Here is a 17,266-nt window from a genome sequence, read left to right as displayed (position 1 = left end):
TCGTCACACCGACCTGAAATCTGCTATTGGACACTTCTCGATCCTCATTGCCATTGGCTGTCAAAAAATAATCCTTCTTCACAGCCTATCAGAGAAGATGCTGCTGCTCCGACCACACCATATATAAATGGGCTGGCGGAGACAACTAGGAATGAGTTCGTATTTCGTCGGAAGTATTGGAAGTGTCTTTGCTGAGCTGCTTTAGAGATGTCCGGGCGTGGGAAGCAGGGCGGGAAGGCGCGTGCCAAGGCCAAGTCACGCTCGTCGCGGGCCGGGCTGCAGTTCCCCGTGGGCCGCGTCCACCGCTTGTTGCGCAAGGGCAACTACGCGGAGCGGGTGGGAGCCGGCGCCCCGGTGTACCTGGCAGCCGTGCTGGAGTACCTGACGGCTGAGATCCTGGAGCTGGCAGGCAACGCGGCCCGCGACAACAAGAAGACTCGCATCATCCCGCGGCACCTGCAGCTCGCCATCCGCAACGACGAGGAGCTCAACAAGCTGCTGGGCAAGGTGACGATTGCACAGGGTGGTGTGCTGCCCAATATCCAGGCTGTGCTGCTGCCCAAGAAGACTGACAGCCATAAAGTTAAAACTAAGTGAGCTTATCTAAGAAGCAAAATGGATAAAAAGGCTCTTTTTAGAGCCACCCACAATGGTCGTGAAAGGTTGAATCACTGCAGTTTCTTTTTTTTTTTTCTAATGAATGTAGTCACAGGCATGTAAGCTTTTTTTTCTTCAGGCCTAATCTATGCGTCTCTCTACTACCTGAATTTCTGTGGAGGGTATTATTTTTATTAATATTCTTGTAAATTTGTTTCCTGTTTGGGGGGGAGGGGTACTTTTTTTTTGTTTTGAGAAATCTTAACATCAGTACTGTAGCTACATTTGTGTATGGTAGTGAAGTGAACATTGCTCCTTCTAAGGAGTAAGCGAGCTCTAGCTTTTTTTTTCATATGTTCTCTGTAATATTTAATTGTGAACAATATAAATCAGATGTTTTGCATCAATCTACTTTGTTTTCTTGTCCTGTTGCAGACTATCAAACAGTAGTTGATTACTATTCAACTCTGGGCAACTTGTGATTTTCAAATTCTGATGGTGCAAAGTACAGGCAAACCCCCCAACCCTGAGGAAGTTGGTTGGTCCTGACTGGCCCAGAACCAATTCTTTAACAAAAAGATATATGTTCCCTGCCTTAGTTTGCTTGTTATTTTCCGTTTTCCATTGTGTATTAACGCTATCGTGTAAGAGATTTGGTACTGGTTTTCTCTAGCAGTTAATTGTAGCATACTAGTGAAGGATTTCAGGCAGGGCAGGGTTACCAATGTTTTTATCAAGCTGCCTAATGTGATATGCTACCATGATGATAGCTGCTGCATTTCACTGCAAAGTGGACTATTGTTTTTAATTTTCTTCCATTTCTGGCACTAGTGCCTGAATCCAGTATCTTCTATATGAGGGCTGGGGAGTTTCAAGTTCCCTTCTCATTTTAGAAGAAGGTGCATGGCTCTTTAAAGAGCTGCTGCTGTTCCTGCACTGCTGCCTCGAAGTTGTTTCTCTGCTGTGGGGCTGCATTGCTTGTTTCCGTTGGGCTTTTTTTGTGGCTGTTTTGTTTTTGTTTTTGTTTTTGTTTTTTTTTTTGTCGCGTGTGTTTTTGTCTTTTTTTTTGCCTTTTCTCTTTTTCTTTTTTTTTTATTTTTATTTATTTATTTTATTATTATTTTTCTTCTGGTTTTAGTGGAGTTCCTGGCTGCTTTTTGGTGTTAAAATCTTATGCAAGCTGCTGGCTTCTTGACTTTCCTGGGGCTATTTTGTGCACTCCATAGGGGTGGATATGGCCTTAACGATGAGCCCTATGTGACCGGAGCAAGAGAAGTGGCTTCCAACGTGCCCACAGATTTCCCTATCCTTGTCCTTCAGAATAAGGAAGAGAGAGATGTGGGCTAACATATATGTGCACTTGGTATTCATCGAGTTCAGCTTCTCTAAATATGAGTCAATAATAAGCTCACTCTTTTTTCTCCCCTAACGAAACTGTCCTCTGCATACCAGAATCCTGGGGATTGTAACAAAACCCGTGAAATCCCTGGCTACGCATGTCACCTCAAAGTTGTCTGAAAGAATTTAAATTCTAGCTTCCAGACTGTAGGAACTTTCAAGCGGATAGTATTTCAGATTGCTTTGTTACAAATGAATGCTCTGGTATCAGCAGTACAAATGCAGTAATACCAGATGCAGAGTATTCATTATTATTTTTGTAGTTATTACTTTTATTTCCTTATTATAGAGTGCATTTAGGCGCTATATAATCCATCTAGTTTCTTTATCTGGGATCTGGCTATGTGAGGTCTAAACTGAAGTGCCACAAGACCAAGCAACTGTTGCACAGGTAGACTCTTTCATGAAGATAATACTTAAATGTGCTTTACGAAAATTTAGGGTAAGCGGGTAGATAGTTTTGAAAATACGTGTGCATATACAGTGTGAGAATGTGAAGATCTGCAGCCTTCTGTAAACTGCACAGACGTATTCGTGGTTAGTTCTTTAACATTACCTAGGTTTTACTACAGTAGAATGGGAGAGGAAAGTGGAAATGCCTGCCGTCAAGAGACAAAGAGAAATCTGCTTCTTCCGGCCAATGAATGGGACCACTTAACGGCACTGAGGAGTCGGCGCTTCGGGCGCTCCAGCAAAATACAGCTGGTACCCGTCCCCAACACCTACCCCAACCCCGGAGGGTCAGGCTCCACATTCTTCCTCCTCAGTCGCCCTTGGGGAAAGCGGGACGTGCTCTGTTTCGTCCGGATTGAACAGTTGTCTACACTTTGAAATGAATTATGTAGGAATTTTCTTTCTTCATTGTGCGTTTTATTCCTCGAGCGAGGGAAGCAGAAGAAAGAATCAAAACACTCGAAGGGTTTTTAATATCTTTTAAGCAGTATGGGATTTACTGTGTGATTTAAACCCAAGCATTTAATTTGGGTATGCTAACAGAAGGAGAGCTCAGGCTCCTCGTTGAGTCAATGCAGCGGGTGGTGGATGACGGAGCGGAGAGTCGCCACTAGGAAACCTCGTTTCTTCAGAGATGACGAAACCCTCCAGGTTTATAGGTAGGGCCGGGGCAAGCTGAGATTTTCCTGAGTCCCGTGTCGGTGCCAGAGACAGGGATTTAAGGACTGATCCGCCTCCAAAGGCTACTCTGCTCTGCGGCATCCTCTGACCCTCGTTCACTGCCATAGACGCCTGGGAACCACGGGAAGAGGCAAAGAAAAGGGTCGGATGTCTCCGAGAAGGGCAGAGTATTTTTCATGATTTAAAAATCCTTTATATTTTTCCACTGATTGAGGTGGTTTTAACTCTTTTGTTGTTAAGAAATAAACCTCTAGGATAAGTGGAGTCCATATTATTCAGCTCAGAGAAATTCTGTAATTCAGTCACAGGCCTTCCGCAGCTTCCCGATGTCCCTTTTATGTCATTTTATACCCTGTGCTATTTCCTGCTGAGAAATACGTTCTCTCATGCAAATGTTATCAGCTGGGAAATGCTGTAAAAAAAAAAAAAGATAAATTAAAATATGTAGTTTACACCCCACCCCACCCCCCTTTTATCTGCCTTCATGGTATTGTGAAAAGTGTTAATCGCTCTGATCGACTGTATCAGCATTTCAGAAAGGCTTATTGTAGGATTTTTGTCCCGTCGATAAATGCACCATTAGAAACTGCTATTATAAGCCTGAACTACAGCACATACATATCTCAGGGGAAGGGTTGCATGGCATTTAAGTATTTGTCAAGGCTAAAACTCCAGGAGCTAAATATGCCTCACACCCATGTAACCATTTCACTTCTGCAAAGGGATCTGTACTAGCAATTTCTAAAGGCAGAGTTTAAAAGCCCCTGTATGTAGGGAGCAGAACCGATTCATAGAAATTGTTTGTGCTTCCTGAGCCAGCTGAGCTGAGCCCAGCACCCAGGGCTGCCTGCGGCGTCGTCGGTCCTGTTTTGTTGGTTCTTGGAGCACACGAGGAGATAGCTGTTTTAAAAGCCGTATTTCGATGTGTAGATACATCGGGGCTTTGTGATTCCTATGGAAATACTCTTCCTCTTTCCTGAGCGAGATGATTAAAGATGCTAACCTTGCTGGGCCCCGAGTGTACAAGGCAAAATACCCCCAAACCTACCATGTGGAGTGTTCAGACCGTTTCACGTTTCAGTTGCTGCTACTTGCTACAAAAGAGTGCATACAGGTGACATAAGAAGTTTCACCACAGCTTCGGTGCTGCAGAAAGGTAGTGTAAATTTCTCCACTCCACTCTGATGTCCAAATTTCAGCAGTAACTCTCCAAGTGTGCCCTCTTCTTTTTCTTTTCTTTAAAAAAAAAAAAATCTTTTTTTTTTCCATTTTCTTATGTCCTTTTCAAGCACAAAATCTAGATGCAATGCAAGTAGGACTAAAGTACAAAAAAATTGTGAATTTTACTGGTGATTAAAATTCCAGGGTGTCCTGATACTCCTTTCACACACAAAATGCTTATTTTCTAGTTTTAAAATACAAGTATGTCTAGACTTCTGTGTTAAAAATTAATTGAAGGACCTTTGTCACTAATACTTAGTACCACTTTTTTTTACAAGGAATATTTTTGGAACAACCTCTCCATCTGGACAGGCTATTAAATAGTTCTTTGCAGTCACCAAAGAAACCCAAACCAAACCCTAAAAAAAACCCCTTCCACTTACATAGGCCTCTGATTCTGTGATCCCAGTCCTGGAGGAAGGAGGCAGACCTGCTCACTGTAGTGTTTCTTCCTCGTAGGTGTGTGAGCTGGGAAGGTAGAAAGGTTGTTCCCAGCTGCATTCCCCTTCACTTCCAACTCTTTTCTCCAGTGAGATGTCACATCTTGACCTGAACTGTGCTCTGATGCAGCACAATCCTGAGACCAGGTTTTCAGAGCCCAAAGACTCTTTTTCCTTTAAAATCTGAAACAGGCACATTTTCATTCCTGGCCCAAAGCATTATATCCAGTTGTATATAGGACTAAATCTTTTTCCCTTGCTGCAACTAATACCATCTTCCTCGATGCTAATTATTTTTTAAATATATTCTTTTATACTAAAACTGAAAAAGAAAGTCTCTGGGAAACCAACATTGCAATAATTTATAATCTCTGCATAGTAGAAAAAAATGATTTCATAAATAGGTGGGAAGATACTGATATAGCCAATTTAAAAAAAAAAAAAAGCAGGAAGGAGTATAAAATTGTTAAATCCAGTCTGTTTTTTTTTCAGGTTGTGGATAAGATACAGCATCTACTTCATGTTTCTGATTTTCTGCCCAGTCAGTTGTTTACCCAGCTGATGTATTTCACTTTTGCAGAAACAAACTCACACTTTTAATGATTAAAATGATGATTAAGTAATATAACTCTTTCTGTAGGGTATGCTGATCTAGAAGAAATAGAAATCTGTGCAAGAATGCTACTAACATCATAATTCTGTTACAAATAAGACAAGGGAACTTTTGTAGCTGTTTGGATTGTTTCTCAGGATTCTTTATGGCTGGTTCTTTGATACAGGTCAAAACTAAAGTAACTCTGATAATCTGATATACAAGAAAAGTTGCTGATATTAAACCAAGTATTTTGACAAATATACTTTGACAAAACCAAATATACCCTGTATTTCAGTTGCTGTGAATGAAGAGGTATTTTGAAGATAAATATGGAGGGCAGGTAAAAACACAACACAAAGAGCCTGTTCATAGATTATGTATTTTAGCACTTTCCAGTGCTGAGAACTATTAGGATTAACAGCCTTGATTAACACTAGTAGATAAAGTAATTGAAGCCTTAGGTCACTGAGAGTAAACTTTTTGATAAAACTAATGCTGCTAACACATAATTAGATGAATCTGTCACATATGACTGGAATAAAGAAGATAAGGAGCAAGGAAACAAATCCAAGAGAATGAGATAACTTCAGAAGAACAGCCCAGCAATCAAGGAAACCAATAAGAAATCAAGAGACCACTGACCAGAATTAAGTGCTTGGACTTGGGGATTGAGTGCTGGGTGGCACAGGTATAACTGGGGGGTGTGATCTGCAGTCGTGGTCCCACTTGGAGCATCCACTTCAAGATGCTCTGCATGTTTGGTAAATAAACCACTTACTTATGCTGTGGATTGGGGACTCATGTTCTTCAAGGAGGAACCTGGGGATGAGCCCTGTTGAGGTGGCATCTGCATAATTCCTACCATGGAATTAGGTGGCTGCAACATAATTCCTACTACACTAGGATGATATATTTGAAAACTGTGCCATCTTACTGTTGCTGGGTGATGTTACTTGGGCAGAGTGATTTCAGAATAAAAAGAACACTGCTTTGAACTGAGTAGGAAAGAACATTAAAGAATATGAATGATTGAAAAATATGCAGTTATATAATTTTATATTCACAATATTTTTATTCACTTTGAACACATCCTCCTGTGTAATGAAATTGTTGTTTGTTACTCTTGCTGAGACTAAATTCTACTACTTTTGCCTCTGATGAAAAGAAAAAGTACACCAAACTTTCCACAGTAGTTTATTTTTTTATTTTTTACATTTGAGAGACTTTGGTCTCAGCATGGATAGAAAAATAACAAAGGTGTTAGAATAAGATCTGATGATGTGTGTGCACAGATTGAAATGCTATGCCTACAGTACAGACCCCTAATATTTTCTTATCATTCATGCTGACATTGAAAGAAGTAACATTTTCTTTTCTGTGAAGAGTTTCATAAACATAGAAATGATCTCACATACCAAAACAGACTTTTTTTTTTTTTTTTAATAAGGATACTTGGAAGTTACTGTGTGTTGTGGCTTAAGCACAGCTGGTAACTCAGAACCACACAGATGCACACCTGCTCGTTCACTCTCCTCCTTCCTTCCTCCCCTGCTCTCATTGGTTCGGGGGGAATCAAAAGAATGTAAACTCATGGCTTGAGATAAGAGCAGTCCAATAACTGAAGTATAACATAAAACTATTACTACTACCACCAATAATAATGATATGGGAAATTACAAAGGGAGAGAATATAAAACTAAAAAGGGAAGGGGAAAAAAAACAAACAACAAACCCACCAGAGATGCTCACCATCTGCTGACCAATACCCAGGCCAACCCAAGCAGCAATCTGGGCCTTCCAGGTAATTCCACCAAGTTTATATACTGGGCATGATGTACTGTGGTATGGAATACCCCTTTGGCTAGTGTGGGTCAGGTGTCCTCTCTCTATTCCTTGTGGCCCTCCTCATCGGCAGAGCATGACACTCTAAAAAGTTCTTGATCAGAGTAAGCATTACTTAGCAACAACTAAAACACCAGTGTGTTATCAGTATTGTTCTCAGACTAATGCTGAAAACAGCATTGTACCAGCTACAAAGAAGAAAAATAATGGTTACAGTTGAACTCAGGACACTGTGAAAGCTATGTTTTGAGAGCAATGAACTGTGCACCACAGAGCATACAAAAACTGGAATGGCAAAAGGAATGCAGATGGATTCCTGAGCTGGGAAGCCAAAAGGCACCACTGAGATCTTACTTTAATTCAGGTAACAGTAATGCCCTCTGATAGTTGTAGTTAAAATTACAGTATTTTTTTATACATGCACTTTATTTTTTAGGACAACATAACTGAATTTGACTTTTACATGACTACAGAGAATAAAAGCCACTGACAAATTATTCTCATGATCATTATCCCTATCAGAAGATAAGCACTTTTGGTATATATTTTCTAGAATTCCTTTCTAGTGACCCAGCATTCCCCTAAATAAAAAAATCTAGCGATGGTTTATTCATCTCTGTAGGTGTTGGACATAGAGGCTTGGAATGTACAAGCTCCAATTCTGAGTTTGCACTAAGACACTTGGAGAACAGATCTCTCAACTCCATTTGAAGCTGCTGAAGAGCAGAATGTGGAGGATACTTCTTCCCACTGGACATAAAAATCTATTCTGAGAGGTCCCCATCAGCCTTCAAACTGAAATTAACTCTGATAAATTGGTGACAGATTTAAGAGAGAGAGATCTGGTGTTTGTCTGTGTACCTGTACAATGAAACAACATGTAGTCAGTACTAGAAAGGTCTACTTTAGTGATTCTGTGGCCCCTTTATGAACACAGAATATGCTTGAATTTCAGGATTATTCAATCCAGTTTGAGGGAAGGTGATAATGGCTTTAATCTCCATCTAGAGCAGTATCTAATGCTGCTGTAGACGCAGATTTTCAGGGAGTCAGAGAGTGATTCAGAAAGTCTTCAGTTTGAGCCTGAAAGACTTTAAGGCTGATTGGTACCTTTAGGATAAACTCCAATAGCTTACAAAGTTAGCCCACATTGGTTAGTTTTAGTCTTTGACAGTTTTAATGCTATGAATGACCTATAAATATAGGAGGGGTCAGAGATGAAATGTTTTCTTCACTTTGGTTTTTTTTTTTAGATAGAAGGGGAACATTCTCTACCTGAAACAATCACAGGGAGAAGCTATGCAAAAAAAAATTTATTGTTTTTTTTTAAAATCACATGCACAGTAGAATTAAGAAAATTGATGAAGATAAGTAACTTCCAGAAAGAACTTCTGTGCTGTATTGATCACTGTGCTCCTGGTAACAATTTATTAAGATGAATGTCACTTGTTACTACATAAATTATTTTAGAGTAGAGTACACTGGGGACACATCTCATTCTGATTAAAAAAATAATAAAAAAAAGAATAAAATAATAAAAAAAAGAAGACCGAGCACCATCAAGTGGCAAATGCCGTTAAAAACTGCACGTGTAAATTCCCATTAGTAACAATTTTACTTCCTGACTTTTAACATTCAATTCACAATGCACACAGCATGAACATGCTTAAAATAACAATGTATTGCACAAAAAATACAACACTCTAAACAGTGAACTGTAATAACTTCATAAATCAATTATGGCCTAGAAATACAATTTAAACAAAAAACTTCAAGTCTTTCATTACAGCAAGTAATTTGATGCCCAGAAAGTATGTTCCCCAACACAGAAAATTGGGAGAATATTTTGTCACAATCTGAAGTGGGACTTGAAAAATTACTTTGAACTAAAGTTCCATGAAAAACTATTAAAGGCTAACTTGACTGAACAGCCCTTTTATTGAAAATGTGGGTGGCTCTTAAAAGAACCTTTGGATTAAGACTGTCAGTCTGAGATTTTACTTGGAGCTGGTGTACTTGGTGACAGCCTTGGTGCCCTCAGAAACTGCATGCTTAGCCAGCTCACCTGGCAGCAGGAGCCGTACAGCTGTCTGGATCTCCCGAGAGGTGATGGTAGAGCGCTTGTTGTAGTGTGCCAGGCGCGAGGCCTCGCCGGCAATGCGCTCGAAAATGTCGTTGACGAAGGAGTTCATGATGCCCATGGCCTTGGAGGAGATGCCCGTGTCAGGGTGCACCTGCTTCAGCACCTTGTACACGTAGATAGAGTAGCTCTCCTTGCGGCTCTTCTTGCGCTTCTTGTCGCCCTTCTTCTGGGTCTTAGTCACCGCCTTCTTGGAGCCCTTTTTGGGCGCAGGAGCGGACTTAGCTGGCTCAGGCATCCCAGCAAGCGCCTGTCTCACAGACGACAAATACAACGAAGACAAAACCAGAGAGAGCAGCACAGTGTATTGACTCGGGGGCCACATCTTTATAGTACCGTCTTGCAAATGAGCAGCATCCCCGTTGCCTACTTTCATTGGTCAGAACACAGCAAAACGTCATAACTCGTCTGTGCCCGACTTTTATTGGTTAGAATTCGATTCAGCTCCTGATTGGCTGCGCAGAGAAGACCTACTTCTCAGCCTATCAGTGAAGGGGCGAGGTGGGAGAGCGAAACTATAGCTGAGGAGCGCCGGCAGTTTTCTTTGTTGCGGAGCTGAGGGCTTTTAGCGCTGACAGATTTAGTGAGTGAAGATGTCCGGGCGTGGGAAGCAGGGCGGGAAGGCGCGTGCCAAGGCCAAGTCACGCTCGTCGCGGGCCGGGCTGCAGTTCCCCGTGGGCCGCGTCCATCGCCTGCTGCGAAAAGGCAACTACGCGGAGCGGGTGGGCGCCGGCGCCCCGGTGTACCTGGCAGCCGTGCTGGAGTACCTGACGGCCGAGATCCTGGAGCTGGCGGGCAACGCGGCCCGCGACAACAAGAAGACTCGCATCATCCCGCGGCACCTGCAGCTCGCCATCCGCAACGACGAGGAGCTCAACAAGCTGCTGGGCAAGGTGACGATTGCACAGGGTGGTGTTTTGCCCAACATCCAGGCCGTGCTGCTCCCCAAGAAGACCGACAGCCACAAAGCCAAAACAAAGTAAACATAAGGCTTTCCCTTGTGCTGCACGTTTCCAGAGAAAATAATTCAAAGGCTCTTTTCAGAGCCACCCACAAAATCATGAAAGGGCTCAATTATCCATAGTATAATTACGCTGCCTTATATGAACTACTCAACCCGTGTTTTGTCTTACATTCTCCATGTTTATTAACAGTATTTTTGGCTTGGTGGTAGAAGCAACGATTTCCACGTTCTCATTAACACAAAGTGCCAAAACGTCCTCCCAAAGCAAGTTCTTCCTGGTGTGGGATATCTCTCGTGTAGTTCTTATGCTAGAGAATATGGGAGCATCATTTTGGCCAGGGCTCCTGTCCCTTCCCCAACTCTTCCGCGTTTTTCTTCTCCGAGAGGGGCTGGAACAGCACCAGATATACGAGGCATAATAATCTTTGGGGAGGGAGGGGGAAGGGGCGGAGGAAGGGGCAGTAGGCAGGGCTCTCCGTTGGCCAATCCTTGGTCTGGGCGGGCTTTTTCAATACTTTAAACCCTTTCTCAAGGGGAACAAAAGGAAAAGGAGCTCTCAGGGCTATTTTCGGGTCTCCGGATTAAAACTCTCCCCTCCTCCACCAAACAGCAAAACCATTTAAGAGAAATAAAATAGATTAGACATGGCTCAGTAGTAGCTTGCCTGGCATTCCCATTGCTTTTGTTACAAAATATAACCTTAAAAAAAAAAACACCAAAACAACAAATCCCATACATCAGTTTTTTATCAAATAATTATAAAATATTGCTTCCTGGTAGTCAAACCAATTACTCGACAAAAAAAGACGTAAACCTACACTTCCCTAAAGCGCCGCGTCATACAGTACTTCGTTACCATGTCTTTCAGCAAACGTAACTGGTGGAAAAAATAAGAATTGACCTCTGAGAACTTACAAATTACTGGATCCTTGCTGCAAGTTACCCTCGGCCTCGGTGCCTCAGCTCCTTTAGAGAAAGTGTGGGTGGCTCTTAAAAGAGCCGTTGGATAACAAAATATGTAGAGTAGGACTCTTCTGGTATGATTTACTTTTTCTTGGGCGCCGCCTTCTTCGCCTTGGCTGCTTTTGGCTTGGCTGCCTTGGGCTTAGCTGCTTTGGGCTTCACTGCTTTAGCCTTGGCGGAGCTCTTCGCTGCCTTCTTGGGACGACCTGCCTTGGCTGCTTTCTTGGGGCTCTTGGCTGCTTTCTTGGCCGCAGTGGCCGCCTGCTTCTTAGCTTTCTTAGGGCTCTTCTTCACCGCCGCAGCTTTTTTAGGCTTTTTAGCGGCGCTTGCAGGCTTCTTGGCTGCTGGTTTTCTGGGTTTGGCTGCGGTCGCTCGCTTCTTGGGAGCTTTTTCTTTCACCTCTCCCGGTTTCTTGTTGAGGCGGAAAGAGCCGGAGGCACCGGTACCCTTGGTCTGCACCAGAGTACCTTTGTTGACGAGGCTCTTCAGCCCCAGCTTGATGCGGCTGTTGTTCTTCTCTACATCGTAGCCGCCGGCGGCCAGCGCCTTCTTGAGCGCGGCGAGGGAAAGCCCCTTGCGTTCCTTGGAGGCGGACACGGCCTTGGTGATCAGCTCTGTGACGCTGGGGCCCGCGGGCTTCCGGGCTTTGGAGCCGCCCGCCGCTTTCTTCGGTTTCTTGGCGGCGGCCTTGGCACCGGGAGCCGGCGCGTCGGGGGCAGCGGCAGGAGCGGTCTCGGACATGGTAGCGGCAGCAGCAGCGTCCTCTGCGGAGCAGGCAACGCAATTGGGTTGGCGCGGGTCAGCTGCTCGTATTTTTAGCGAGGAGCCGCGCGGTGATTGGTGCGTTGCAGAGCCCGCCTCTCTGTACGGCCGGGGAGCCTTTCGGTGTGCTCGATTTGTGTTTCTTTGGACTCACAAAAGTGTATTTTCCTCGGAATTTCTGCCACCAAATCACCCCGTTTCCCTGGTGAGGTAGGAGAAGACAAGGTACTTGCGTTCGGGAGAGTTTCCAGCCGGAAACATGCAGGCTGAAGTGAAGGAGAGGCAATAAATCCCGTGTGCTGCTGCTGGAGAGACCTCTGAAGAGAGAAACTTTTGTTTTTCCTTGCAAATTAAAAATTTTCTTTTGACATAAGTGTTACAGCAACTACACAGTCTGATTCTTTAGAGGGTTTTCTTGGTGTCAAAGTTGAAATTTGCCGGTTTAAAGCTAATTTGACAGTTTAAAGTGATTTTGAAGAGGAGGAAGTAACACAAACTCCTCTTTCAGCTTTGAATATGGATTAAGAACCGGTTCCTTTGACCATGTGTTTTACCTCCTAAAACGCTAAAGTCTACTGATATAGTGTCTTGTAGTATCTCTTATTGCCTTTTTTATAGATTCATAAGCAATTTGTTAATATCTGGAGATTTATGAACATAGTGTTGTTTTATTATCTCTTCCTGGAATTTCAGTATAAGGGAGGCAAACTTACTCTGTTACTCTGTGTTGGGTATTTTTTCTTTTGTTTGTTTTCAATATGAATTTCTGTACCAATTCTCAACTAGATGAAGGTATTTGCTTTTAATGTTCCATTTCAGTTTCAAGTAAACAGTTATTTGATATCTGATGTTGCAAAACTGCAGCTTTGTAAAAGAAAACAACCTCCTAAACTTCTGGTGATATTTACTGAAATTATCTTTGTCTCTCTGGCAATTTAAGATGTTCAAGGGCTAGCATAGCAGTTTAATAATGTTTTTTACTGCCTAGAGAGTGTTATCATGTTATGTGTTTTCTCTAATAGTAAGTTTAATAGAATTTAAAACCATATTATCGTCTGGAATATTTTTTTTATGCATCTCTTAGAATTTGTCTACACAAAGGTTTATCTAAAGCCAATTCTGAATCCTCTTCCTACTCTAAATAAAACTCATTAATTCTTCCATATGCATTTTATAGTGATCACTGAAACAAGAAAATGCTTTCAGGACAAAAACTAAAGCACTTTGTGATAACCTTTTGACAAGGGGAGTGGTAGGGCCATAGGTTATTCCTAAAGAACCAGGAAGAATTCAGTCAGTATCGCTATCTGGTGGAAGGTGATTTAATATGCTGAACAGAGAAAAGCTCTTGAACAATATTTCATTATCCTGTGCCCGATTATGAGCAAATGTGGTATCCATTGCTTTTTCCAGTTATTTGAGAATCACAAAGACTACGCTTCAGCCCTGGTGTCTGATTTCCTTTGATATTACCAGCTATAACGTACAATATGAACTTAAATCAGATTAGTAACTAAAACTAACTAGTACTAACTAGGTTTAAGCACTAACTAGTACTTAAATCATATTAGTAGCTAAAATTTCAGACTGTATGAATAAGAAGTTTTGAGCAAAAGTAACCCTGTTTCCACCTCATTGTTTTATTTACAATGGCTGTTCTCTAAATACTAAATGTGTATATAACTTGAAAAAAAATAGTTTGCTATAAAATTAGGTTTCAGTAAGTATGAAACTGGATAAATGCAATGAAGGGAAAAATTTCAACCAGCATCCTAGATGGAAAAAAAATCATTAAGAAAAAAAAAAGGCTGTAAGAAAAGTGCTCCTGAGTGTTATAATGCTTCAATGGGAAGACAGCTGGGAGAAGGGTAATCTTACTACTTTAAAGATCTTCCTTGTAACAGTTACGCAACATAAGATAGGGATACAGGAATTAAATTATTTTGGAGTGGACGGGGGTATGAAGATATACCTTCACAGATTAGTAAAACGGAAGTAAAATAAATATATATATCTTTTAAGTCTATGTCCTAGGTGTGTTTATAAATCAGTGAATGAGATTTTCTATTGACTTCTATTGACATACACAATGAAATAAAGTAGCAATGCTGGGAGGAGATGACATTTAGCAGATACCAAGGCACTTAATAGCAGAGAGGCAGAGGAGAAAAGCTTAGACCTTGAAGTGACATGTCAGCAAAATAAAAATTCATATTGCCTATTCTTGTTATTTTGAACTTGTACACATTTCCTTCAATAACCTTCACTGTAGGAGGTTTAAATACTCTTGCCCTCAGTTGTGGCTTCACAGATTGTTTATTCACATTTATTGGTTGAATTGGCTGAAACTGGGGTGGCTGAAATGGTTGCCATCCCAGTTGTCTGCCTGGCTTTTCTCCCAGCAGTTGATACCATCTCCCAGTTTCCAACAGGGACATCTAATATGTATAGCAGCTTCTGATCTCCAACGGTTACAGTCTACTATCTTAAAAAAAGTATAAAATGAAATGACTTAGGAAATTTCCTGACACAGAGAGAAGCTCTGATCTTTCTTTTTTCTAGTGGCTTTTCAGGAAAGACATGAAATAACTTTAGCCATGTAGAATTGCTGCTTGGAACATGTGTTCTTTTGTACATGAAAGAAATACACGCAGGAAAAACATTTTGGAAAGTTGAGGTGCATTTGGCAATTTTAAAGAGAGTTTGCTCCACAGTCAGGGCAGATTAGTTTAGGAGGCACGGACAGATATACTCAGGCAAATAAAAAAAATGTAGTGAAGGATTACATAAAAAGCCGGAATAGCAGTTTCACCTACAGCTGAGCAAATGTGAAAAGGAAATAATCCTGTTTAGGTATAGGATGTTGTAGAAAGACTTTGTGAAGAAGGCGCCATGTAGACGCTGATGGGCAGTTTGGCTTTCCTAATGAGAGTGGAGGGAGGTAGATTTCAGCATTCATTAAAAGAGGAGAGGCGTGACATCAGGATCTCCAGAGCTACTTTTTGGAAAGAGCATCACTGTAATGTCTACTACATCTTGAATTGCTTCAATTCTTTCTACCTTGTGGGCACCCCAGCCGGCCACACTACATCAGAAACCTGCAAAGATTGCAATCTGAAGACTGCAAGTCACTTCCCTTCAGATACGCAGGTCTGTCCAACTTTTACAGTTATATTTTAAGACTTCTTGGCATAAACAAGAAGACACAGGAACCACAGCCCAGGGTTGGCCCTACACCTGAGAGCTATCAACCTTTCCCATCTCCAGTTTAGGACCTGCTAGTACTTGTTCCTAAGAAAATGAACTATATGTTTGCAGTAATGAGATGTAGCACAGTAGTTGTTCTTAAGCAATTTTGTAATGCGGCATTAGCCTGAGAGCTAGCCGCACCGTGTGGCTAATGGGCTGCTCTACCTCCTGAAGATGAGAGCCACGGTCAGTCATTCTTAGACAGCTGGAGGAAGTACAGCTCTGCACCACAGTCACTCTCTTTCCTTCAAGTGACAATTTCCAGAGAGATTTAGGTGAGGAACTTTATATTATGTACTACACTCCTGCAGACATGTTCCACAGGAAAGAAGCGTAAATACTCTCTGCAACCATGATTACACTCCTATTACAGTGTTACACCCATGCCTTACTTGCCTTCAGTGACTTCATCCTTCATCTGAGTTACAAATGTAATAATTTGCATGATCAAACCAGCCAGCACAGCTTAACAACTTTCAACCCTTAGCTAAGGAATTTTAAAGTGGTACGTACCAAACTACAAACTTCTTGCAGCTCAGCAAACAAGTCTCTGCCTACATAATCCTAATGTTGCTACTGTTGCTGTTGTTAAGGCTCAAAGCTTACTGAGGCCTTTTAAATCCAGTGTATGGCTGAGCATCTGGAGTGGGCAGCACAAATAGGGTAGGGCAGCGAATGACTGTCCCTGTAGACTCAGCTTCCTGGAATGTTGCACACCCCTCCCTGTACTCTTCGTTAAGGGTTGGGGCATCTGTTGTGGCCTCCCTTCATCCTTGCCATGGCATGTCATTTGGATGTTGAAAATCTATAGTCCAAAACCTGCACATGTCCATAGTTAGGAGGTATTGGGAAGGATGCTTTTCCTGGGAAAGCAGAAAAAAAAAACCACCCAGCAAAAATGCAGGGAAACCCTTCCCAGAATGGCTGATGTGGAAAAAATATGTTCTTTGTTGTCTAATGTACGGTAGTTTACCAGATTAACACATTTTTGTTTTTCTCAAACGCAGGCAAATAAAAGGTCCTCACTGTCAGTCAGGTATCAAGGAACAAAATTATTTATGCCTTAAAGTACTTTGGTTTTCTAAAACTAATCTAAGACACTTGGCAAACTCTCTTCTGAACCACCCTGGCATGCTTTGAACACAAGTCATCAACCAGCGATTTAGGACAAACTGTCCATGAAAGGCAAGCAACATTAACAGAAGCTCCATTAGCCATGGCTTCCCAAAGAAAAAAACTGTTTCCTCCTGAATTGCCAGTGTCTCTCTTTCACCTGCATTTAATAGTGAATTCCACCCAGAAAAGGTGCCACCACGCTGTCCTTTCAGAGCATCCTCTGTCAGCACTGAAGCCTGGCTCCTCAGACCTGTGAGCAACTCACACAGAGTGATGCTGAGCAGTTCATTCTTCCTCCCCACAGCACCCAGCACTTCTGTGTTTTCTGCCCTCCACTCTTTCCGATTGGTGTGGCAGTGCTCCCTGTGACTGCCAGTAAAAGTGAGGAAGCAACATGGCCTATGTGTAAGTCCCCTCCCACTCCAGCCAGAACTATTTTTGGTATTTATGGAGGGATAAGTGCTTTTTGGCGCGTAGTGCATACACAGCTGGTCTCCAGTCCACCATCTCCATGGCTGGTGACACCCAGCTGCTGATGTGACAGACTTCCAGGTACATTTGGGTTGGCAGGCACCCCTTTTTGACACACAGACAGGGATAGTGGCACCCAGACAGAGTAGCCTGGACTTCTGCCATCACTGAAAGCCAAAGCACTGTGTCACACACCAGGTTAAGATGCTCTCCTTAAGTGATGCTGCCTTACTGGTTTTGCTGAGAGGTGCTCAAGCAGCTGCTGGCTCCAGATAGGGCTGTTTGTGCCATCTTTCTAGAGCAGGAGTATAACAAGGTAATACTTGTATGCCAGCAATATAGGCTGGCTGTCTTCACACAGAAGGGAGCAAAAA

General features: G+C 42.3%; 4 protein-coding genes across 4 annotated transcripts in view; 3 read left to right on the top strand and 1 right to left on the bottom strand.

Moving 5' to 3' along the window:
• Positions 1 to 17,266, top strand: part of LOC130610356 (histone H2B 1/2/3/4/6) — a 98,860-nt gene that overhangs the window by 19,973 nt on the left and 61,621 nt on the right. The window lies entirely within an intron of this gene.
• On the top strand, positions 206 to 601 carry LOC130610348 (histone H2A-like). Its single transcript, XM_057430147.1, has one exon. It carries the CDS (start codon positions 208 to 210, stop codon positions 595 to 597), a length of 390 nt encoding a protein of 129 aa, XP_057286130.1. The 5' UTR covers positions 206 to 207; the 3' UTR covers positions 598 to 601.
• On the bottom strand, positions 9,147 to 9,925 carry LOC130610289 (histone H2B 1/2/3/4/6-like). The gene has a single exon (XM_057430019.1). It carries the CDS (start codon positions 9,741 to 9,743, stop codon positions 9,225 to 9,227), a length of 519 nt encoding a protein of 172 aa, XP_057286002.1. The 5' UTR covers positions 9,744 to 9,925; the 3' UTR covers positions 9,147 to 9,224.
• LOC130610255 (histone H2AX-like) lies at positions 9,948 to 12,435 on the top strand. The gene is made up of 2 exons (XM_057429959.1): positions 9,948 to 10,260; positions 11,824 to 12,435. The coding sequence occupies exons 1-2, from the start codon at positions 9,961 to 9,963 to the stop codon at positions 12,268 to 12,270; spliced, it is 747 nt and encodes a 248-aa protein (XP_057285942.1). The 5' UTR covers positions 9,948 to 9,960; the 3' UTR covers positions 12,271 to 12,435.

Source organism: Pezoporus wallicus, unplaced genomic scaffold (genome assembly GCF_028554395.1).
Source record: "Pezoporus wallicus isolate ANWC-B61680 ecotype Strahan unplaced genomic scaffold, APGP_CSIRO_Pwel_v1 scaffold_3294, whole genome shotgun sequence".
Taxonomy (NCBI): Eukaryota; Metazoa; Chordata; class Aves; order Psittaciformes; family Psittacidae; genus Pezoporus; species Pezoporus wallicus.
The sequence above is the reverse complement of the archived record's forward strand: the minus strand, read 5'-3'. Positions and strand labels throughout refer to the sequence as shown.

Excerpts from the sequence above, each read along its gene's own strand:
- LOC130610348 (XM_057430147.1), top strand. The coding sequence starts at position 208 with ATGTCCGGGCGTGGGAAGCAGGGCGGGAAGGCGCGTGCCAAGGCCAAG.
- LOC130610289 (XM_057430019.1), bottom strand. The coding sequence starts at position 9,743 with ATGAAAGTAGGCAACGGGGATGCTGCTCATTTGCAAGACGGTACTATA.
- LOC130610255 (XM_057429959.1), top strand. The coding sequence starts at position 9,961 with ATGTCCGGGCGTGGGAAGCAGGGCGGGAAGGCGCGTGCCAAGGCCAAG. Across the intron at positions 10,261-11,823 it reads TCAACAAGCTGCTGGGCAAG|CCGCCGGCGGCCAGCGCCTT; the intron begins GTGACGATTGCA and ends TCTACATCGTAG.